Source organism: Anomaloglossus baeobatrachus, chromosome 2 (genome assembly GCF_048569485.1).
Source record: "Anomaloglossus baeobatrachus isolate aAnoBae1 chromosome 2, aAnoBae1.hap1, whole genome shotgun sequence".
Lineage (NCBI taxonomy): Eukaryota > Metazoa > Chordata > Amphibia > Anura > Aromobatidae > Anomaloglossus > Anomaloglossus baeobatrachus.
Genome location: NC_134354.1, coordinates 9250041 through 9271672, shown reverse-complemented (window position 1 = coordinate 9271672; position 21632 = coordinate 9250041). Strand labels below are relative to the sequence as shown.

The 21632-nt window shown below is 55.5% G+C and overlaps 1 protein-coding gene across 9 annotated transcripts in view; it reads right to left on the bottom strand.

The window, feature by feature from the left end:
- The window catches only part of STXBP5L (syntaxin binding protein 5L), a 419668-nt gene that overhangs the window by 277085 nt on the left and 120951 nt on the right, over positions 1-21632 (bottom strand). For all 9 annotated transcript variants that reach the window (XM_075334850.1, XM_075334854.1, XM_075334852.1 and 6 more), the window contains 2 exons: positions 18635-18716; positions 18093-18193 (listed from right to left, as the gene is read on the bottom strand). In XM_075334850.1, the coding sequence (XP_075190965.1) occupies positions 18093-18193; positions 18635-18716 (183 nt within the window). The remainder of the gene's footprint in view (positions 1-18092; positions 18194-18634; positions 18717-21632) is intronic.

Below are 21632 nucleotides of genomic sequence, written 5' to 3'. Positions count from 1 at the left end.
TTATCTGGCGCACGTCTTGTAAGTTGCAGTTGGCGGCGACTCCTCGAGGAGGTGGCAGTCGCCGCCCGGACGGATCGCTCCCGCCACTCTACCGTCCTCCCGTGGTGACATGATTGCAGGAACATTGGTGAAGTGCATATTGCCTCCGATACCTCGGCCTCCTGAAGAGTCTGAGCACCGCTGCTGACGTCAGAAGACGAGGAGCGAGGGAGGCGCGAGGGAGGCGCGGAGGACACGGTGCAGAGCAGACGAGAAGCTCTCACCATAAGAGGCGCAAAAACTGCTGAAAGGACCAGACTTCAGGATTGTTTTCCATTTCACTTCATACTTGAGGATTGTGCGAGGATTGGAGAGATTCTCCGAGATGAAGAAAAACATCTCTAAGAGCAGCAAAACAATAACAAGTACAAGCCAATACAAGGAAGTCTGTAACATAATAGGAGGAATCTGCTGCTGTCTCCACTTCTAAGCCCCTTCTGTTCCTCGTGATTTTTGACATCAGATATTGCTCGTGGGCAGGGACCTCTCTCCTCCTGTAGACTGTGATCCCTCGGGGGCAGAGACCTCTCTCCTCCTGTAGACTGTGAGCCCTCGGGGGCAGAGACCTCTCTCCTCCTGTAGACTGTGATCCCTCGGGGGCAGGGTCCACTCTCCTCCTGTAGACTGTGATCCCTCGGGGGCAGAGACCTCTCTCCTCCTGTAGACTGTGATCCCTCGGGGGCAGAGACCTCTCTCCTCCTGTAGACTGTGAGCCCTCACGGGCAGGGACCTCTATCCTCCTGTAGACTGTGATCCCTCGGGGGCAGGGTCCTCTCTCCTCCTGTAGACTGTGATCCCTCGGGGGCAGGGTCCTCTCTCCTCCTGTAGACTGTGAGCCCTCACGGGCAGGGACCTCTATCCTCCTGTAGACTGTGATCCCTCGGGGGCAGGGTCCTCTCTCCTCCTGTAGACTGTGATCCATCGGGGGCAGGGTCCTCTCTCCTCCTGTAGACTGTGATCCCTCGCGGGCAGGGTCCTCTCTCCTCCTGTAGACTGTGAGCCCTCGTGGGCAGGGTCCTCTCTCCTCCTGTAGACTGTGAGCCCTCGGGGGCAGGTTCCTCTCTCCTCCTGTAGACTGTGAGCCCTCGGGGGCAGGGTCCACTCTCCTCCTGTAGACTGTGAGCCCTCGGGGGCAGGGTCCACTCTCCTCCTGTAGACTGTGAGCCCTCGTGGGCAGGGTCCTCTCTCCTCCTGTAGACTGTGATCCCTCGGGGGCAGGGTCCTCTCTCCTACTGTAGACTGTGAGCCCTCGCGGGCAGGGTCCTCTCTCCTCCTGTAGACTGTGATCCCTCGGGGGCAGGGTCCACTCTCCTCCTGTAGACTGTGAGCCCTCGTGGGCAGGGTCCTCTCTCCTCCTGTAGACTGTGATCCCTCGGGGGCAGGGTCCTCTCTCCTACTGTAGACTGTGAGCCCTCGCGGGCAGGGTCCTCTCTCCTCCTGTAGACTGTTAACCCTCGCGGGCAGTGTCCTCTCTCCTCCTGTAGATTGTGAGCCCTCGCGGGCAGGGTCCTCTCTCATCCTGTAGATTGTGAGCCCTCGCGGGCAGGGTCCTCTCTGCTTCTGTAGACTGTGAGCCCTCGCGGGCAGGGTCCTCTCTCCTCCTGTAGACTGTGAGCCCTCGCAGGCAGGGTCCTCTCTGCTTCTGTACACTGTGAGCCCTCGCAGGCAGGGTCTGCTCTCCTCCTGTAGACTGTGAGCCCTCGTGGGCAGGGTCCTCTCTCCTCCTGTAGACTGTGAGCCCTCGCGCACAGGGTCCTCTCTCCTCCTGTAGACTGTGAGCCCTCGTGGGCAGGGTCCTCTCTCCTCCTGTAGACTGTGAGGCCTCGTGGGCAGGGTCCTCTCTCCTCCTGTAGACTGTGAGCCCTCGTGGGCAGGGTCCTCTCTCCTCCTGTAGACTGTGAGCCCTCGTGGGCAGGGTCCTCTCTCCTCCTGTAGACTGTGAGCCCTCGCAGGCAGGGTCTGCTCTCCTCCTGTACCTGCCTGTGCCTTGTATTATTCATGATTGTTGTACTTGTCCCCATTATATGTGCCTCTTTTCACATGTAAAGCGCCATGGAATTAATGCTTCCATAATAACATCAAAGCATCAGTGACTGTTCTGATATCAAGAACAGAAGAAGTGATATTTACAGAATTAGAACATGGAGCAAAGTGAAATGGGTGGAGGACGATCTAGAGAAGGACCAGGGACTGTTCAGCCGACAGCAAGTAACTACAGCAAGTAACTACAGCAAGTAACTACAGCAAGTAACTACAGCAAGGAACTACAGCAAGTAACTACAGCAAGGAACTACAGCAAGGGAACCTGTCCCCAGGTGTCTAATATATGAAGTCCGGCCAGCAGCTATATGGCCTCTCCCACAGGAGTCTGCTCAGCTGCATGTGAGGCCCTAATCCCCTCTATATAGTACATTATACCCCCCATACTGTCCGCCCGATGGACGTCGCTGCCCGGCCTCCTCTGTCCTACAATCACTGCCCTCCTGCCATGCTTCATGTGGACCCCAATGTCCCCCAACTGAGCGCCTGCGCATGTGCACCTCACTGTGCCCTGCCGAGGGCAGACAACATACACCGGGTGCATGACAGAGGGTGTACACAGTGACTGCACTAGCAGAATAGTGAGTGCAGCTCTGGAGTATAATACAGGAGGTAACTGAGGATCAGTAATGTATGTACACAGTGAGTGCACCAGCAGAATAGTGAGTGCAGCTCTGGAGTATAATACAGGAGGTAACTCAGGATCAGTAATGTAATGTATGTACACAGTGACTGCACCAGCAGAATAGTGAGTGCAGCTCTGGAGTATAATACAGGAGGTAACTCAGGATCAGTAATGTAATGTATGTACACAGTGACTGCACCAGCAGAATAGTGAGTGCAGCTCTGGAGTATAATACAGGAGGTAACTCAGGATCAGTAATGTAATGTATGTATACAGTGACTGCACCAGCAGAATAGTGAGTGCAGCTCTGGAGTATAATACAGGAGGTAACTCAGGATCAGTAATGTATGTACACAGTGACTGCACCAGCAGAATAGTGAGTGCAGCTCTGGAGTATAATACAGGAGGTAACTCAGGATCAGTAATGTAATGTATGTACATAGTGACTGCACCAACAGAATAGTGAGTGCAGCTCTGGAGTATAATACAGGAGGTAACTCAGGATCAGTAATGTAATGTATGTACACAGTGACTGCACCAACAGAATAGTGAGTGCAGCTCTGGAGTATAGTGCAGGAGGTAACTCAGGATCAGTAATGTATGTACACGGTGACTGCAGCAGCAGAATAGTGAGTGCAGCTCTGGAGTATAATACAGGAGGTAACTCAGGATCAGTAATGTAATGTATGTACACAGTGACTGCATCAGCAGAATAGTGAGTGCAGCTCTGGAGTATAATACAGGAGGTAACTCAGGATCAGTAATGTAATGTATGTACACAGTGACTGCACCAACAGAATAGTGAGTGCAGCTCTGGAGTATAGTGCAGGAGGTAACTCAGGATCAGTAATGTATGTACACGGTGACTGCACCAGCAGAATAGTTGTTGTTTTTTTGTTTTTTTCTTGATATTGCTATATGTTTGTCACATTGTGTTGTTATTCAAATGACCTTGTGGGTGTGGGGCCGTATATAATCGTGTTGAGTGAGCATTCTTGACACTCTATGTGGGGATATTAGTGGTTAAATGTGCCATCTCTTTAGCCCGTGTTGGAGTACATCATAGGGATTCCCTCCTTCTTTTCCCTGACTTGGGAATAGTCTTAATTCTCAACATGTCCTGTTGGTGTGGCGTCCCTTGTCCCTCTCTGACTCACTGTGAGCGCCTTCACTTTGCCCTCTGGTTGCGCGTACCAGGGGTGATGTGTTTGCGTCCAATGGTGTGTCGCGGCGGGAGGTGGGACTTGCCGACTGATACAGGATGTTGTCCCACTTTGCTCCTCCCCTCTATATACATGGCCTGTAGTTTATAGACTCTCTTGTGAATATTCTATAGACATTTAGTAACACCTCCATGATGCCGGTATTTGTCATTCTATGCTCGGCCACTTATTATGTACTAGAGGGTGGCCGGATTCTACGCATCGGGTATTCTAGAATTTACGTATTGTGTAGTTCATGTATGATTTTTGTTATATATATATAGATGTTGTTGTGTGTAGTTACCAAGTGTTTGTGTAGGGGCTGTACATGTTCTGGGTGTTGTCTGGGTGTGGCAGGGGGTTAGAGCGGTGTTGTATGTGTGTTGCGTGTGTTGCGTGTGTTGCGTTGTTTGTGGAGCGCTGTGTGTCTGTAGCGTTGTGTGTGTGTGTTGCGCGGTTTGTGTGTGTGTGGTGTTTTGGGGGGAGGTATGTTTTGTGCAATGTGTGTGTTGTGCGGTATGTGCGTATATTTGTGTGTGCCGCGGTGTTTGTGTGTTGGGTGTTGTGTGTGTGCAGCGTTGTCTGTGTGTGTGGGAGTCTGTGTAGGGCAGTTGTTTGTGGTTCCCAGTGTGTGTGTGTGTGGTGTGTGGTGTGTTGTGCAGTGCGCGCGTGTGTGTGTGTGTGTGTGTGTTGGGGGGAGGTGCGCACTCCCAAACGTGCTCCATCCCCCATGCAGCGCACTCCCCATCGTGCTCCATCCCCCATGCAGCGCACTCCCCATCGTGCTCCATCCCCTATGCTGCGCACCCCCCATCGTGCTCCATCTCCCATGCTGCGCACTCCCAAACGTGCTCCATCCGCCATGCTGCGCACTCCCAAACGTGCTCCATCCGCCATGCTGCGCACTCCGAAACGTGCTCCATCCGCCATACTCCGCACTCCCCATCGTGCTCCATCCCCGATGCTGCGCACCCCCCCATCATGCTCCATCCCCGATGCTGCGCACCCCCCCATCGTGCTCCATCCCCCATGCTGCACCAGCATCAGCCTCTCTGCCCCCAGCATCAGCTTCTCTGCCCCAGCATCAGCCTCTCTCCTCCCAGCATCAGCCTCTCTCCTCCCAGCATCAGCCTCTCTCATCCTAGCATCAGCCTCTCTCCTCCCAGCATCAGCCTCTCCTCTCTGTCCCCAGCATCAGCCTCTCTCCTCCCAGCCTTCCCCAGCATCAGCCTCTCTCCTCCCAGCCTCCCTTCTCCCACCCTCCCCCAGCATCAGCCTCCCTCTCCCAGCCTCCCCCAGCATCAGCCTCCCCCAGCATCAGCCTCTCTTCTCTCAGCCTACCTCTCCCAGCCTCCCTCCTCCCAGCCTCCCTCAGCATCAGCCTCCCTCTCCCAGCCTCCCCAAGCATCAGCCTCCACCAGCATCAGCCTCTCTCCTTCCAGCCTCCCCAAGCATCAGCCTCCGCCAGCATCAGCCTCTCTCCTTCCAGCCTCCTCCAGCATCAGCCTCCCTCTCCCAGCCTTCCCCAGGATCAGCCTCTCTCCTCCCAGCCTCCGTCCTCCCAGCCTTCCCCAGCATCAGCTTTCCCCTCCCAGCCTCCCTCAGCATCAGCCTTCCCCAGCATCAGCCTCTCTCCTCCCAGCCTCAGCCTCTCTCCTTCCAGCCTCCCCCAGCATCAGCCTCTCTCCTTCCAGCCTCCCTCAGCATCAGCCTCCCCTTCCCAGCCTTCCCCAGGATCAGCCTCTCTCCTCCCAGCCTCCTTCCTCCCAGCCTCCCCCTCCCAGCCTCCCTCAGCATCAGCCTTCCGCTCCCAGTCTCCCCCAGCATCAGCCTCCCCAAGCATCAGCCTCCACCAGCATCAGCCTCTCTCCTTCCAGCCTCCCCCAGCATCAGCCTCTCTCCTTCCAGCCTCCCTCAGCATTAGCCTCCCGTTCCCAGCCTTCCCCAGGATCAGCCTCTCTCCTCCCAGCCTCCTTCCTCCCAGCCTCCCCCTCCCAGCCTCCCTCAGCATCAGCCTTCCCCTCCCAGTCTCCCCCAGCATCAGCCTCCCCAAGCATCAGCCTCCACCAGCATCAGCCTCTCTCCTTCCAGCCTCCCCCAGCATCAGCCTCCCCAAGCATCAGCCTCTACCAGCATCAGCCTCCCTCGTCCCAGCCTCCCCCAGCATCAGCCTCCTCCTCACAGCCTCCCCCAGCATCAGCCTCTCTCCTCCCAGCATCAGCCTCTCTCATCCCAGCATCAGCCTCTCTCCTCCCAGCATCAGCCTCTCCTCTCTGTCCCCAGCATCAGCCTCTCTCCTCCCAGCCTTCCCCAGCATCAGCCTCTCTCCTCCCAGCCTCCCCCAGCGTCAGCCTCCCCCAGCATCAGCCTCTCTTCTTCCAGCCTCCCCCAGCATCAGCCTCTCTCCTTCCAGCCTCCCCCAGCATCAGCCTCCCTCTCCCAGCCTTCCCCAGGATCAGCCTCTCTCCTCCCAGCCTCTGTCCTCCCAGCCTTCCCCAGCATCAGCTTTCCCCTCCCAGCCTCCCTCAGCATCAGCCTTCCCCAGCATCAGCCTCTCTCCTTTCAGCCTCCCCCAGCATCAGCCTCTCTCCTTCCAGCCTCCCTCAGCATCAGCCTCCCCTTCCCAGCCTTCCCCAGGATCAGCCTCTCTCCTCCCAGCCTCCTTCCTCCCAGCCTCCCCCTCCCAGCCTCCTTCAGCATCAGCCTTCCCCTCCCAGTCTCCCCCAGCATCAGCCTCCCCCTCCCAGCCTTCCCCATGATCAGCCTCTCTGCTCCCAGCCTCCTCCAGCACGCCGTGCTCCTCTGCCGACACTCACACACCCGATCGCATCCACTCACACACACCCGATCGCATCCACTCACACACACCCGATCGCATCCACTCACACACACCCGATCGCATACACTCACACACACAGACACTGACGATATCGCACATACGCGCTCACACTCACAACATCCGGAGATACCACATGCCTCTGGCCATGTGATCCTCCGTCAGGTCCTGGAAGGTCACAACAGCACAGTATCGAGGCCGAGAAGCAAGCGATATCGCCGGATGCTGTGAGTGTGTGGATGCGATGTGAGGTGTGTGTGAGGTGTGTGTGAGGTGTGTGTGAGAGTGAGTGTGATCTGATGTGTGTGTATGTTTGTGTGTGTGCTGTTATCTGTGTGCGTGTGGATCTTCCGCCGCAGCAGGACCTTGATGCGCTTGTAACCATGCGAGCATAGTTACCAACGTATCCACACCACTCCCGTGCGAGCGGGGGCCGGGGGGGGGGGGGGGATGGGTTGGGGGGGAGTACAGTACTCACCTCCGTGACAGCCGTGTCAGTTTGGGGAATGCGCGGGGGGGGGGGGGGAGGGGGGGGAGTACAGTACTCACCTCCGTGACAGCCGTGTCAGTTCGGGGAATGCGCGGGGGGAGGGAGGGGGCGGGGCCAGAGCTAGCGTGCATTGCGTGAGGGGGGCGGGGCGTGGCGGGGCCGAATTGCCAATGCCTGCAGGGTGCCGGGGCGAGAGGCCAATCTGTGGGGGGGGGGGCGGAGCCTGGGCGAGCGGCTGGCCAATCCGTGTGGGGGCGCAGCCTGGGTGAGCGGCCAATCCGTGTGGGGGGGCGGGGCCATGGCGAGCCCAGCGGCCAATCAGCTTTGTGTCACCGTAAGGACACAATTTTGGAGCATGACAGACAGACAGACAGACAGACAGACAGAATAAGGCAATTATATATATAGATTAGATCTAAATACTATATACTCTATATGCCCCAGCCATAGCTATGGAGCTTGCCTGTTTTTTGCACACAACCCTATAAGTGACCCACCTCCAATAACCAATAGGTTGGATTCATGCAGTGTGTGTCACACATGACGCGCTGCTGTGGGCGGGGTCTCCGGGAGCGTCTCCGTACGTGGCGTCCTGTACTCCTGTCAGCCTATGGCCGGGTCGGAGCGCGCGGTCGCCATGGTTACGCGTCCGTGGTGTCACGCGCTTGCCCCTGGTCTGGCGAGGGGGAGGGGCATCTCGTGTGTTTAGACTTCCTGGACTCCCGTGCACGGCACTGCTTATGTACTTTAGTGATCTTTATTATTTAAACGGATATGGAGATAGTCTCCTTGTAATAAAGTCTGTTGTAGGTGTTCTTAATGGGCCGATTAATGTTGAGTCTCCTCACTTTAAGCCATGTGTTAGTGCCATGTGATTGACAAGCGTCCACAGTGGGCCATGAGCCTATCAGAATCATGGATGGGTCTTCTCACCAGCCCTCCCACTTACTTCCTGTTTTGGGAGCTAACACCTGATGGTAATAGAAACTCTCCAGTAGGCTATTTATACCCAGCAGGTTTACAATGCCAGTAGGGTCTCCTCCTTGAAGAAGCAACAACACCTCGCGAAACGTGTGTTGGTGGCGATCCCGTCCTCCTCTTTGGGTATGTGCATCATGTGATTCTATACCTGTGACTTCCATGGCTGGTTTCTTGTTGGCATGTGGTTTTTTACTGTGACTTTTTTCTTTGACATTGGACATGTTCTATTGATATGCACTTGCACTTTAGACTGTGTGATAATTTGTCTGCCAGAGAACTATTGGTAACTATTGGCCTGTGGTTGGAAACTGTTGATAGGGGTTTTTTACATACCTGGGTGGGGTTAGACTCTACCAGTATATACACTGCAATTGTCAGTTAAATAGAGTATTGATATTTTCCACCTACCCCAGTGAGTTTGAGTATCTGTTAGTATACCTTTACCTTCCCTCATGCTACGACTAGAGGATTGTTAAAACATCCAGCACCTCTCCTCCCACGGCTAATTGTTTCCCCCATTGTTTTAAACCGCATGCCTCTCCCACGACTAGTAGAGAGTGTGAACAATAGATATTACTATTATATCACATCTATTTTTGATGGTGTAACAGAATAGCCATATATGTTCACCTCTCCCACGGCTATTGATAACAACTGTGTGAGGCAAATCCCGGGATATGAAGATGAATTATGACTTCCAGTCATAATCGCTCATCACTCCCTGGCAGTGCCCCCTCCCTTCTTGTTCTCAATGTCCAGCATCTGTGAAGGTGTTACACCTCCATGGCCATCTCCTGTGATATGGAGATTAGGTGATGTGGGAACAATGGACACAGGATGACTCCCTGCCGTGACCCTGTGGTAGGAGCTGCTATCTCATTAGCAAGTTTGGGAAGTATCCAGACAGAACGACTCCAGTAAAAAATGGTTCATATCTCGCAAGCCATATTTCCGATAAATATGGCAACCATAAAAATGGTGTCTCCGCATGCGGACGATGCTGGCACACCCTTTTTTATGGGAGCGGGAGCTTGGGAAATACCCCAGGCGTGATATCAGCCAATGGGGAACTAGTAGACAAGTCACGAGTCCTCTCATTCTGTAGCTAAATTCATAGCTGTCACAATGAGAGCGTTGGCATCCCGCCTACGACGCTCCCAGGCCAAGTTATGGCCATATTCCATGTTGTGGATTGTCCATAACTCCAGCCAGGGGTGGAGCAGTGCTCCCTCTGAGGTCACTAAGGTAGGAGGGGACCTGGATTTGCCCAGGTTGATAACCCTACTTCGGCCATTTTCCAGTGTTCTTCGCTGGGGGTCACGTGTAGGAAACATCTGTGGGAGTTCCTAGAAACCTGGTCTACAGCGCCCCCCTGTGGCCAGACGCACAAGGTAACTGATTGAATTGCATACCTGTTTGTAAACCATGCTTTATCTGTAACTGTACTCTGACATATGTATATTCTGTAGATTCCTATTGTATATATTGTAGTTTCTAGTGTGCTTTAGGCTGATTAAATTATATAATTAATCTTGGGCTGTTTTCTGTTATCTCGATCTTGAATCCCACGTCTGTGTGTTCGGCTAATAGTTACCGTGAAGCGGTTGGTGGCAGCGAGTTGTGCCAAGGATTATTGTGGGGAGGCCAGTGAGATCCGGGGAGGTTTTATATATTCCGCCCGCGGAGGTCGGGGGAATATATACCCTACTCTCACTGGGGACCCTTCAATAATCGGCATAAGTAGTATAGCGGCCTCCTTGCTTATTGTCGGGCAATTCCATAATTGGCCTGACTATAAGAGGGGCGCTAGAGAGCGCGTCACGTGCTCTGTCTGTCGGTCGGGAGGTATAAAGGAGGGGTGACCCCCCACTTGTTACCCCCCGATTGTGACGTACTGGTAGCCAGCGCGGGGGATTTCTGAGTGACCCCCCCGGTGGTTTGTGACATATTGGTGGCATAGCGGTGGGATCGAGATAATAGTGTGTGTGAGTGTGAGACCCATACTCCCAGACACTAAAGACTGCCTGCAGCAGCTGTGGCTGCTGGGGTCTTCAGACTAGCTCAACACTAGAGTGTCAGAGTGCAGATACTGTAAGGTGTGTGGAGGCATCAGGTGTCAGTTCTGTGTCAGTGACCAAAAGTCTGCAAGAATGGCTGATGGCACCAGGAGCAGAGCTAGGCAACTGGCCAATGCTAAAGCAGGAGCCGAAGAGAGGGAGGACGGTGCTGTGGACAGTAATGAGGAGGTTGCCCACGAGTCCTCCAGGAGCTCGACGCCAGAAAACAGCTCTGCAGAGGACATTGCACAACCTGGCACTGCTGGACAAGATGAGGAGCAGCTCACCCAAGGGTCCTCAACGAGCCAGATGCCAGCCCTCCGCTCTGCAATGGACAGTGAATCACCAGGCTCCGCAGCGGGCCGCAGATCACCACGTGCCATTCCACCGAGCCTGGGAGGCTCGGATAGCCTTCTTCAAATGGCTATGGCCCTTCTCCAGGCTGGAGACCGGGAGGGCTACAGGGAACTCATGGCAGAGCGCAGGGCAGCGTGTGAGGCTGCGGAGCGGCAGGCAGAGCGGCAGGCAGCGCGTGAAGAGCGCCAGGCAGAGCGTGAGGCTGCGGAGCGACGGCAACAGGCAGACCGGGACCACCAGCTGCAGCTAGCTCAGCTCCGGCCCTCATCAGCCACACGTGACCTTCAAGACACCAAACTTCCAAAGGTCCGTGTTGAGGACTTCCCAGTGCTGGAGAAGGATGGAGACTTGGACTCTTTCTTGACTGCTTTTGAACGGACTTGCTTGCAGCACCATCTGGACAAGGACCAGTGGGCCAAATACCTGACCCCCCCGTTTAAGGGGTAAGGCCCTGGAAATCCTTGGGGACTTGCCTGCTGAGGCAGATCAGGGCTACGACACCATCAAGCGGGCCCTGATCCAACAGTACAACCTCACTCCAGAGTCCTACCGCAAGAAGTTCCGGAGCCTACAGAAGGGACCAAAGGACTCCTGGGCTGACCACAGGCGGGCACTTGCCCGAGCTGCCGACCACTGGACCCGAGGCCTGCAGCTTTCCACCGGACCGGAGATCCTGGACTTGTTCATCACGGAGCAACTCTTGTGGAACTGCCCTGAGGATCTCCGCCAGTTCATCCGAGACCAGAAGCCAAAGGGGTCCACGGCTACAGCTGCCCTGGCCGATGACTACACCAACAATCGGGCTCCTGAGGCCAGGAGAGCAGCCACCAGCAGCACCTGGAGAGGGGGTAAGATGAATTCTGCGACTGCCCCACCTGCCCCTAGACTGCAGGGGGTGTCCCCCTCAACTCCCCTCTCCAGGCCCGTGGCAGAGCCAAGACGGTGCCACCAGTGCAACCTACCTGGACACTTCAAGGCCATGTGCCCTCAGCGTCCCAAGGCCCCGGCTCCGTCCCCGTCCCAAGGGCCGCCCAAGGTGTATTGTGTGGGTGGGGGTGGTGGTAGGTCCCTGGACAGCTTCCAACCTGTCACCGTCGGCCAGTCTGTGACCATAGGACTGCGAGACAGCGCCTCGGAGGTGACTCTGGTGCGGCCTGAGATGGTGTCCCCCCAAGACTTGATCCCTGGAAAAACCCTCGCTGTCTCCGGGATTGGAGGCATTGACCCGGCGCTGCCTGTTGCTGACATTTATGTGGACTGGGGCGCAGGGCGAGGGGTGAGGGAGGTGGGGGTAACTGATCGGATCCCCGCAAACGTGCTACTTGGGACAGATTTGGGGCAGATAACCTCCCAGTTTGGGCCCCCACCAAGGGCTGAACCTTCAGCCAGTACGGACATGACTCCTGACAATGTTAATGTGTTATCTATGAATGATGTGAGAGAGGGGGGAGTGAACTCTGATATTTCTGCTTGCACAGACACCATAGACACACACACAGCTGCAGCTGTGACAGGGGAGGGGGTCAGAGAAAGGTGTGACAATGCCTCTACAAGTAATCAGCCTGTGAGCTGGGATCTGCTGCCCTCTGCAGGGATAAGCAGAGAGCAGGGTGCTGCAGGGGGAGGACCAGTGTGTGGGGTGGGGGCTACCACAGCAAATGTGGGGTCCCCAGAGATTTCACAGCGGGGTTCTGTTGCTGCAGGAGGGGAACAGGCAGGTGAGATTGGGGCCGGTCCAGGAGCGGAAGTGCTCCCAGGTAAGATCTCGGTGCATGGTTCCCCCACAACCGGGGGTGTCAGGAAGCCAGGTCGGTCTGCCTGAACCGGCGACTTGGTCAGGAACGGAGGAGGAGCAGGCACGACCCACGGTCGCAGCGGCTGTGGCCGCTGTCACCCGCAGTGGGAGTGCTGGAAGCCAAGGGGCCTCCCGGAGGTCCGATAGCTCTTCCCCTTCTGACCAAGTGGCAGCCGAGTCAGGTGGAGGCCAGGACACAGGTCCCGGGGTACTGACCGAAGATGTGACAGTCTCGTCGATTCTGGCCACATCTAGTCAGGGGTTTCAGGCAGCGTTGGAAGCTGACGACAGCCTGAAAGCTCTAAAGGAGCAGGCGGCACAGCCTCCCTCGGACTCGGACCCGGAGCGAGTGGTCTGGGACCAAGGACGGCTGTACCGGGCCACGGTCCAGCAGGGTTCACCGGAGGCGTGGCCCAGGGACCGACAGTTGGTGGTACCCTATCCGTTCCGGACGGAGTTGTTGCGGATCGCACATGAGATTCCGATGGCCGGACACCTAGGGATCGCTAAGACCAAGGCCAGGTTAAACCAGCATTTCTACTGGCCAAAAATGGGGGCCGATGTGGCTGCCTACTGCCGTTCGTGTGAAACCTGTCAGAGAGTGGGGAAGGCGGGGCCACGCCCCAAAGCCCCACTGGTATCTCTGCCCATCATCGATGAGCCTTTCAGGAGGGTGGCTGTGGATCTGGTCGGCCCGCTGGCCATCCCCAGCAGCTCCGGGAAACGCTTCATACTGACGGTAGTGGACTATGCCACCCGGTACCCAGAAGCAGTGGCCTTGTCGTCCATTCGGGCTGACAAGGTGGCCACCGCATTGCTGGAGATTTTCTCCCGAGTGGGTTTTCCCCAGGAAATGCTCACTGACCGGGGGACCCAATTCATGTCCCAGCTGATGGAGGCCCTCTGTAAGCAAGTCCAGGTGCGACATCTGGTGGCCAGCCCGTACCATCCACAGACTAATGGCCTGTGCGAGCGGTTCAATGGCACCTTAAAGCAGATGCTTAAGATGTTGGTCGACTCCCATGGGCGTGACTGGGAGCGGTATCTCCCACACCTGTTATTTGCTTACCGGGAGGTTCCACAGGCCTCAACAGGATTCTCACCGTTTGAGCTCCTGTACGGGCGACGTGTGCGGGGCCCCCTGGCTCTGGTGAAAGAGGCTTGGGAAGGGGATTTGGCCACCCCTGGAGTGTCGGTTATCGAGTATGTCATGCGCTTCCGGGACAAAATGCAGGCCTTGACGCAACTGGTACACGACAATATGGCTCAAGCCCAGGCCGATCAGAAGCGTTGGTACGACCAGAACGCTTGTGAGAGGACCTACCAAGTGGGTCAAAAGGTGTGGGTACTGGTCCCCGTACCACAGGACAAGCTTCAGGCAGCCTGGGAAGGCCCATACCTCGTGTACCAGCAGCTCAACCCTGTGACGTACCTGGTCACCCTGGACCCTGCCCGTGGAAGGCGGAAGCCCTTCCATGTGAACATGATGAAGGCACATCATGAGCGGGAGGCGTGTGCGCTCCCCGTGTGCAACCTGCCCGAGGAGGGAGAAGCGGAAACCCTCTTGGATATGCTAGCCCAGGTTAGGGCCGGCGGATCCATTGAGGATGTGGAGGTTGGCCACCAGCTCTTGGAGGACCAACGGTCCCAGCTGTGGGCCACCCTCCTCCCCTTCCGGGGGTTGTTTACCAACCAGCCCGGAAGGACTGACTTGGCTGTCCATCACGTGGACACTGGGGATCATCCCCCGATCCGGCGTTCAGCATATCGGGTCTCCCTGGAGGTGCAGCAACACATGCGCCAGGAGATTGACGAGATGCTGAAGCTGGGGGTGATCCAGGCATCCAACAGCGCTTGGGCCTCGCCTGTAGTCCTCGTCCCTAAGAAGGACCGAACCACTCGGTTCTGCGTGGACTACAGGGGGCTCAATGCTGTCACGGTCGCCGATGCGTACCCAATGCCACGCATCGATGACCTGCTCGATCAGTTGGCCGGGGCTCAGTACCTGACCATCATGGACCTGAGCCGGGGATATTGGCAGATCCCCCTGACTCGCAAGGCCAGGGAACGCTCTGCCTTTATTACCCCATTTGGACTATACGAGTCCACGGTGATGCCATTCGGGATGAGGAATGCCCCTGCCACTTTCCAGCGGATGGTCAACACCCTGCTCAAGGGACTTGAAGGGTACGCGGCCGCGTACCTAGATGACATTGCCGTCTTCAGTCCCACCTGGGAGGACCACCTAGAGCATCTAGCACAGGTGCTCAGGCGGATCCACCGGGCAGGTTTGACCATCAAGCCGGGAAAGTGTCAGCTGGCCATGAGCGAGGTCCAGTACCTCGGTCACCGGGTAGGCGGGAGAACACTGAAGCCCGAGCCTGAGAAAGTGGAGGCCATCGCATCCTGGCCCACCCCCAGGACCAAGAAGCAGGTGATGTCCTTCTTGGGGACCGCTGGGTACTATAGGAGGTTTGTTCCACGCTATAGTAGCCTGGCAAAGCCCTTGACGGACCTCACCAAGAAGAAGCTGCCCTCTGCAGTCGATTGGACAATGGACTGCGAGACAGCCTTCCAGGCCCTAAAGGACGCCCTGTCCAGCCCGCCCGTGCTACAGGCAGCCGACTTCACGCGGCCGTTTGTAGTACAGACCGACGCCAGTGACTTCGGCCTCGGTGCGGTGCTCAGCCAGGTGGACTCTGCGAGCCAAGAGCACCCAGTCTTGTACCTGAGCAGGAAGCTGTTACCAAGGGAAGTGGCCTATTCCACGATGGAGAAGGAGTGCCTGGCCATAGTGTGGGCCCTGCAGCGTCTGCAACCCTATCTATACGGGCGCCACTTCATCGTGGAGACGGACCACAATCCCCTCAGCTGGTTGCACACCGTCTCTGGGACGAATGGGCGATTGTTGCGATGGAGCCTTGCGCTCCAGCAATACAACTTCACCATTCGCCACAAAAGGGGCCGTGACCACGGTAACGCAGACGGGCTGTCCCGACAAGGAGAGGTCGCGGACGGGCGCACGGGGGAACACCGGAGTGTGCTGCCCCCTAGCGCCCTCAAAAGGGGGGAGGTGTGAGGCAAATCCCGGGATATGAAGATGAATTATGACTTCCAGTCATAATCGCTCATCACTCCCTGGCAGTGCCCCCTCCCTTCTTGTTCTCAATGTCCAGCATCTGTGAAGGTGTTACACCTCCATGGCCATCTCCTGTGATATGGAGATTAGGTGATGTGGGAACAATGGACACAGGATGACTCCCTGCCGTGACCCTGTGGTAGGAGCTGCTATCTCATTAGCAAGCTTGGAAGTATCCAGACAGAACGACTCCAGTAAAAAATGGTTCATATCTCGCAAGCCATATTTCCGATAAATATGGCAACCATAAAAATGGTGTCTCCGCATGCGGACGATGCTGGCACACCCTTTTTTATGGGAGCGGGAGCTTGGGAAATACCCCAGGCGTGATATCAGCCAATGTGGAACTAGTAGACAAGTCACGAGTCCTCTCATTCTGTAGCTAAATTCATAGCTGTCACAATGAGAGCGTTGGCGTCCGCCTACGACGCTCCCAGGCCAAGTTATGGCCATATTCCATGTTGTGGATATTGTCCATAACTCCAGCCAGGGGTGGAGCAGTGCTCCCTCTGAGGTCACTAAGGTAGGAGGGGACCTGGATTTGCCCAGGTTGATAACCCTACTTCGGCCATTTTCCAGTGTTCTTTCGCTGGGGGTCACGTGCAGGAAACATCTGTGGGAGTTCCTAGAAACCTGGTCTACAGCGCCCCCCTGTGGCCAGACGCACAAGGTAACTGATTGAATTGCATACCTGTTTGTAAACCATGCTTTATCTGTAACTGTACTCTGACATATGTATATTCTGTAGATTCCCTATTGTATATATTGTAGTTTCTAGTGTGCTTTAGGCTGATTAAATTATATAATTAATCTTGGGCTGTTCTGTTATCTCGATCTTGAATCCCACGTCTGTGTGTTCGGCTAATAGTTACCGTGAAGCGGTTGGTGGCAGCGAGTTGTGCCAAGGATTATTGTGGGGAGGCCAGTGAGATTCGGGGAGATTTTATATATTCCGCCCGCGGAGGTCGGGGGAATATATACCTTACTCTCACCGGGGACCCTTCAATAATCGGCATAAGTAGTATAGCGGCCTCCTTGCTTATTGTCGGGCAATTCCATAATTGGCCTGACTATAAGAGGGGCGCTAGAGAGCGCGTCACGTGCTCTGTCTGTCGGTCGGGAGGTATAAAGGAGGGGTGACCCCCACTTGTTACCCCCCGATTGTGACGTACTGGTAGCCAGCGCGGGGGATTTCTGAGTGACCCCCCCCGGTGGTTTGTGACAAACTGTATTGTACATTTTCATCACAGTGTTTGCCCCCCTTGATTCAGTGGTAGTTTTTAACTCCCTTTATATTGCTGTTTTGCGTTTGTCTCTTTTGATAATAAATAAATTTCTATTTGCATATACACTCGACTGTTCTCCTTTTTGCATGCTATTACGAGTGGTGCATATACCCCGCCAGCGCAAGTGTACTGGCGGAGTATTTACCTTATGGCTCAGTCTTTGAGAAATTGTTTCATAACCAGCAGAATAGTGAGTGCAGCTCTGGAGTATAATACAGGAGGTAACTCAGGATCAGTAATGTATGTACACAGTGACTGCACCAGCAGAATAGTGAGTGCAGCTCTGGAGTATAATACAGGAGGTAACTCAGGATCAGTAATGTATGTACACAGTGACTGCACCAGCAGAATAGTGAGTGCAGCTCTGGAGTATAATACAGGAGGTAACTCAGGATCAGTAATGTATGTACACAGTGACTGCACCAGCAGAATAGTGAGCGCAGCTCTGGAGTATAATACAGGAGGTAACTCAGGATCAGTAATGTATGTACACAGGGACTGCACCAGCAGAATAGTGAGCGCAGCTCTGGAGTATAATACAGGATCAGTAATGTATGTACACAGTGACTGCACCAGCAGAATAGTGAGTGCAGCTCTGGAGTATAATACAGGAGGTAACTCAGGATCATTAATGTAATGTATGTACACAGTGACTGCACCAGCAGAATAGTGAGTGCAGCTCTGGAGTATAATACAGGATCAGTAATGTATGTACACAGTGACTGCACCAGCAGAATAGTGAGTGCAGCTCTGGAGTATACTACAGGAGGTAACTCAGGATCAGTAATGTATGTACACAGTGACTGCACCAGTAGAATAGTGAGTGCAGCTCTGGAGTATAATACAGGAGGTAACTCAGGATCAGTAATGTATGTACACAGTGACTGCAGCAGCAGAATAGTGAGTGCAGCTCTGGAGTATAATACAGGAGGTAACTCAGGATCAGTAATGTACGTACACAGTGAGTATGTGGGTTATGTAGGGGTACATGTAAGGTGTACACAGTAATCGGGGGACACATGTTCTCAGTACACAGCATGTTGGGTAGTTTGAGGTTTCGCAGCCTTGGTGACCTGTACGTGCTGCAGACTCGGTGCTGATAGTTGTCGGGGGCTGTTGCCTTTTCCTATGGTAATATTGGGTCGGGTTGTCCTCCGCTGTGTATCTCGCAGGCGGTGTGTGCGGTTCCGCCGGTCGCTCCCCTCCAGTAATGCACATTTGCAGTATTGTGTCTATTCCTCTTACCGTTCCTTGTTAAACCTCAGGGAATGGAGCACGGCCGGACGCTTCTGCCTCAGGCTCCACAAGTGAAGCATCCCGTCGGCACAAGCAGTGACCAAGGCACCCTGCGGACAGAAGGAAGATGGTGACCAGCGCGGCACATGGAGGGAGACATGACAGCCGGGTCCGGTGTGTCACCTGCGGGCAGCGTGTCCTCAGGAGCCACAGTGTGTGAGAGGTATCCAGGGGGCGGCCATCGGCTCTGGACCCGCACTGGCATCACCGGGCATTACTGCCCATCTGTGGCCCCAGCGGCGGCATGTCCTCATGATGGCGGCACATACCGCAACTGCCCCCCACTGAGTCATCATTCCCAGAGGAGGTGGATTTATAGATGGCACATAGACGGTGCATGGGGTGGAGGGGACAGGATGGGTGTGTCGGGGGGCGTCGGGAGATGGGCAGGGGGTGTCGGGGGGCGTCGGGGGACAGGCGGGGGGGGCGTCGGGGGAGGGACAGGGGGGGGCAGGGGGTGTCGGGGGGGGCGTCAGGGGAGGGGAGCTTACCTCATTGATTAGGAACTGGAGATGCAGGACGGCCGCGCCGCTCTCGTGCTGGCAATGGCAGTCAACGCCGGGTCGGCCCAGGCTGGGATCAATGGTTAAGGACTGACCGCAATGACACGAGGAGCCACAGGGGACAGTGCTGGGGTCCAGCCCTCCATATTGGGGGCCGCACAGAGAGCGAGTCTGTGCTGTAAATAAGCGTCATTACTACAGGGCAGGTGGGATCACGGCCCGAGGGTCCGACAGCACCGGGACCAGGACCAGTGCACTACTAAGGGCGGAGCCACAGCCGGACCCCACTGATCACTATAGAGAACGCACCACAGCCGCACCCCACTGATCACTATAGAGAACACACCACAGCCGAACCCCACTGATCACTATAGAGAACGCACCACAGCCGGACCCCACTGATCACTATAGAGAACTCACCACAGCCGGACCCCACTGATCACTATAGAGAACGCACCACAGCCGGACCCCACTGATCACTATAGAGAACGCACCACAGCCGCACCCCACTGATCACTATAGAGAACCCACCACAGCCGGACCCCACTGATCACTATAGAGAACACACCACAGCCGGACCCCACTGATCACTATAGAGAACACACCACAGCCGGACCCCACTGATCACTATAGAGAACACACCACAGCCGGACCCCACTGATCACTATAGAGAACCCACCACAGCCGCACCCCACTGATCACTATAGAGAACGCACCACAGCCGCACCCCACTGATCACTATAGAGAACGCACCACAGCCGCACCCCACTGATCACTATAGAGAACCCACCACAGCCGCACCCCACTGATCACTATAGAGAACGCACCACAGCCGCACCCCACTGATCACTATAGAGAACGCACCACAGCCGAACCCCACTGATCACTATAGAGAACACACCACAGCCGCACCCCACTGATCACTATAGAGAACACACCACAGCCGCACCCCACTGATCACTATAGAGAACGCACCACAGCCGCACCCCACTGATCACTATAGAGAACCCACCACAGCCGCACCCCACTGATCACTATAGAGAACGCACCACAGCCGCACCCCACTGATCACTATAGAGAACGCACCACAGCCGAACCCCACTGATCACTATAGAGAACGCACCACAGCCGAACCCCACTGATCACTATAGAGAACACACCACAGCCGAACCCCACTGATCACTATAGAGAACGCACCACAGCCGGACCCCACTGATCACTATAGAGAACGCACCACAGCCGCACCCCACTGATCACTATAGAGAACACACCACAGCCAGACCCCACTGATCACTATAGAGAACGCACCACAGCCGCACCCCACTGATCACTATAGAGAACCCACCACAGCCGCACCCCACTGATCACTATAGAGAACGCACCACAGCCAGACCCCACTGATCACTATAGAGAACACACCACAGCCGAACCCCACTGATCACTATAGAGAACACACCACAGCCGCACCCCACTGATCACTATAGAGAACGCACCACAGCCGCACCCCACTGATCACTATAGAGAACGCACCACAGCCGAACCCCACTGATCACTATAGAGAACACACCACAGCCGCACCCCACTGATCACTATAGAGAACGCACCACAGCCGCACCCCACTGATCACTATAGAGAACGCACCACAGCCAGACCCCACTGATCACTATAGAGAACACACCACAGCCGGACCCCACTGATCACTATAGAGAACGCACCACAGCCGGACCCCACTGATCACTATAGAGAACTCACCACAGCCGCACCCCACTGATCACTATAGAGAACCCACCACAGCCGCACCCCACTGATCACTATAGAGAACACACCACAGCCGCACCCCACTGATCACTATAGAGAACACACCACAGCCGCACCCCACTGATCACTATAGAGAACCCACCACAGCCGCACCCCACTGATCACTATAGAGAACTCACCACAGCCAGACCCCACTGATCACTATAGAGAACGCACCACAGCCGCACCCCACTGATCACTATAGAGAACCCACCACAGCCAGACCCCACTGATCACTATAGAGAACGCACCACAGCCGCACCCCACTGATCACTATAGAGAACGCACCACAGCCAGACCCCACTGATCACTATAGAGAACTCACCACAGCCAGACCCCACTGATCACTATAGAGAACACACCACAGCCAGACCCCACTGATCACTATAGAGAACGCACCACAGCCGAACCCCACTGATCACTATAGAGAACGCACCACAGCCGCACCCCACTGATCACTATAGAGAACGCACCACAGCCGCACCCCACTGATCACTATAGAGAACGCACCACAGCCAGACCCCACTGATCACTATAGAGAACACACCACAGCCGGACCCCACTGATCACTATAGAGAACGCACCACAGCCGGACCCCACTGATCACTATAGAGAACTCACCACAGCCGCACCCCACTGATCACTATAGAGAACCCACCACAGCCGCACCCCACTGATCACTATAGAGAACTCACCACAGCCAGACCCCACTGATCACTATAGAGAACTCACCACAGCCGCACCCCACTGATCACTATAGAGAACGCACCACAGCCGGACCCCACTGATCACTATAGCGAACGCACCACAGCCGGACCCCACTGATCACTATAGAGAACTCACCACAGCCGCACCCCACTGATCACTATAGAGAACGCACCACAGCCGCACCCCACTGATCACTATAGAGAACACACCACAGCCGCACCCCACTGATCACTATAGAGAACACACCACAGCCGGACCCCACTGATCACTATAGCGAACCCACCACAGCCAGACTCCACTGATCACTATAGAGAACACACCACAGCCAGACTCCACTGATCACTATAGAGAACTCACCACAGCCAGACCCCACTGATCACTATAGAGAACTCACCACAGCCAGACCCCACTGATCACTATAGAGAACTCACCACAGCCGGACCCCACTGATCACTATAGAGAACACACCACAGCCGCACCC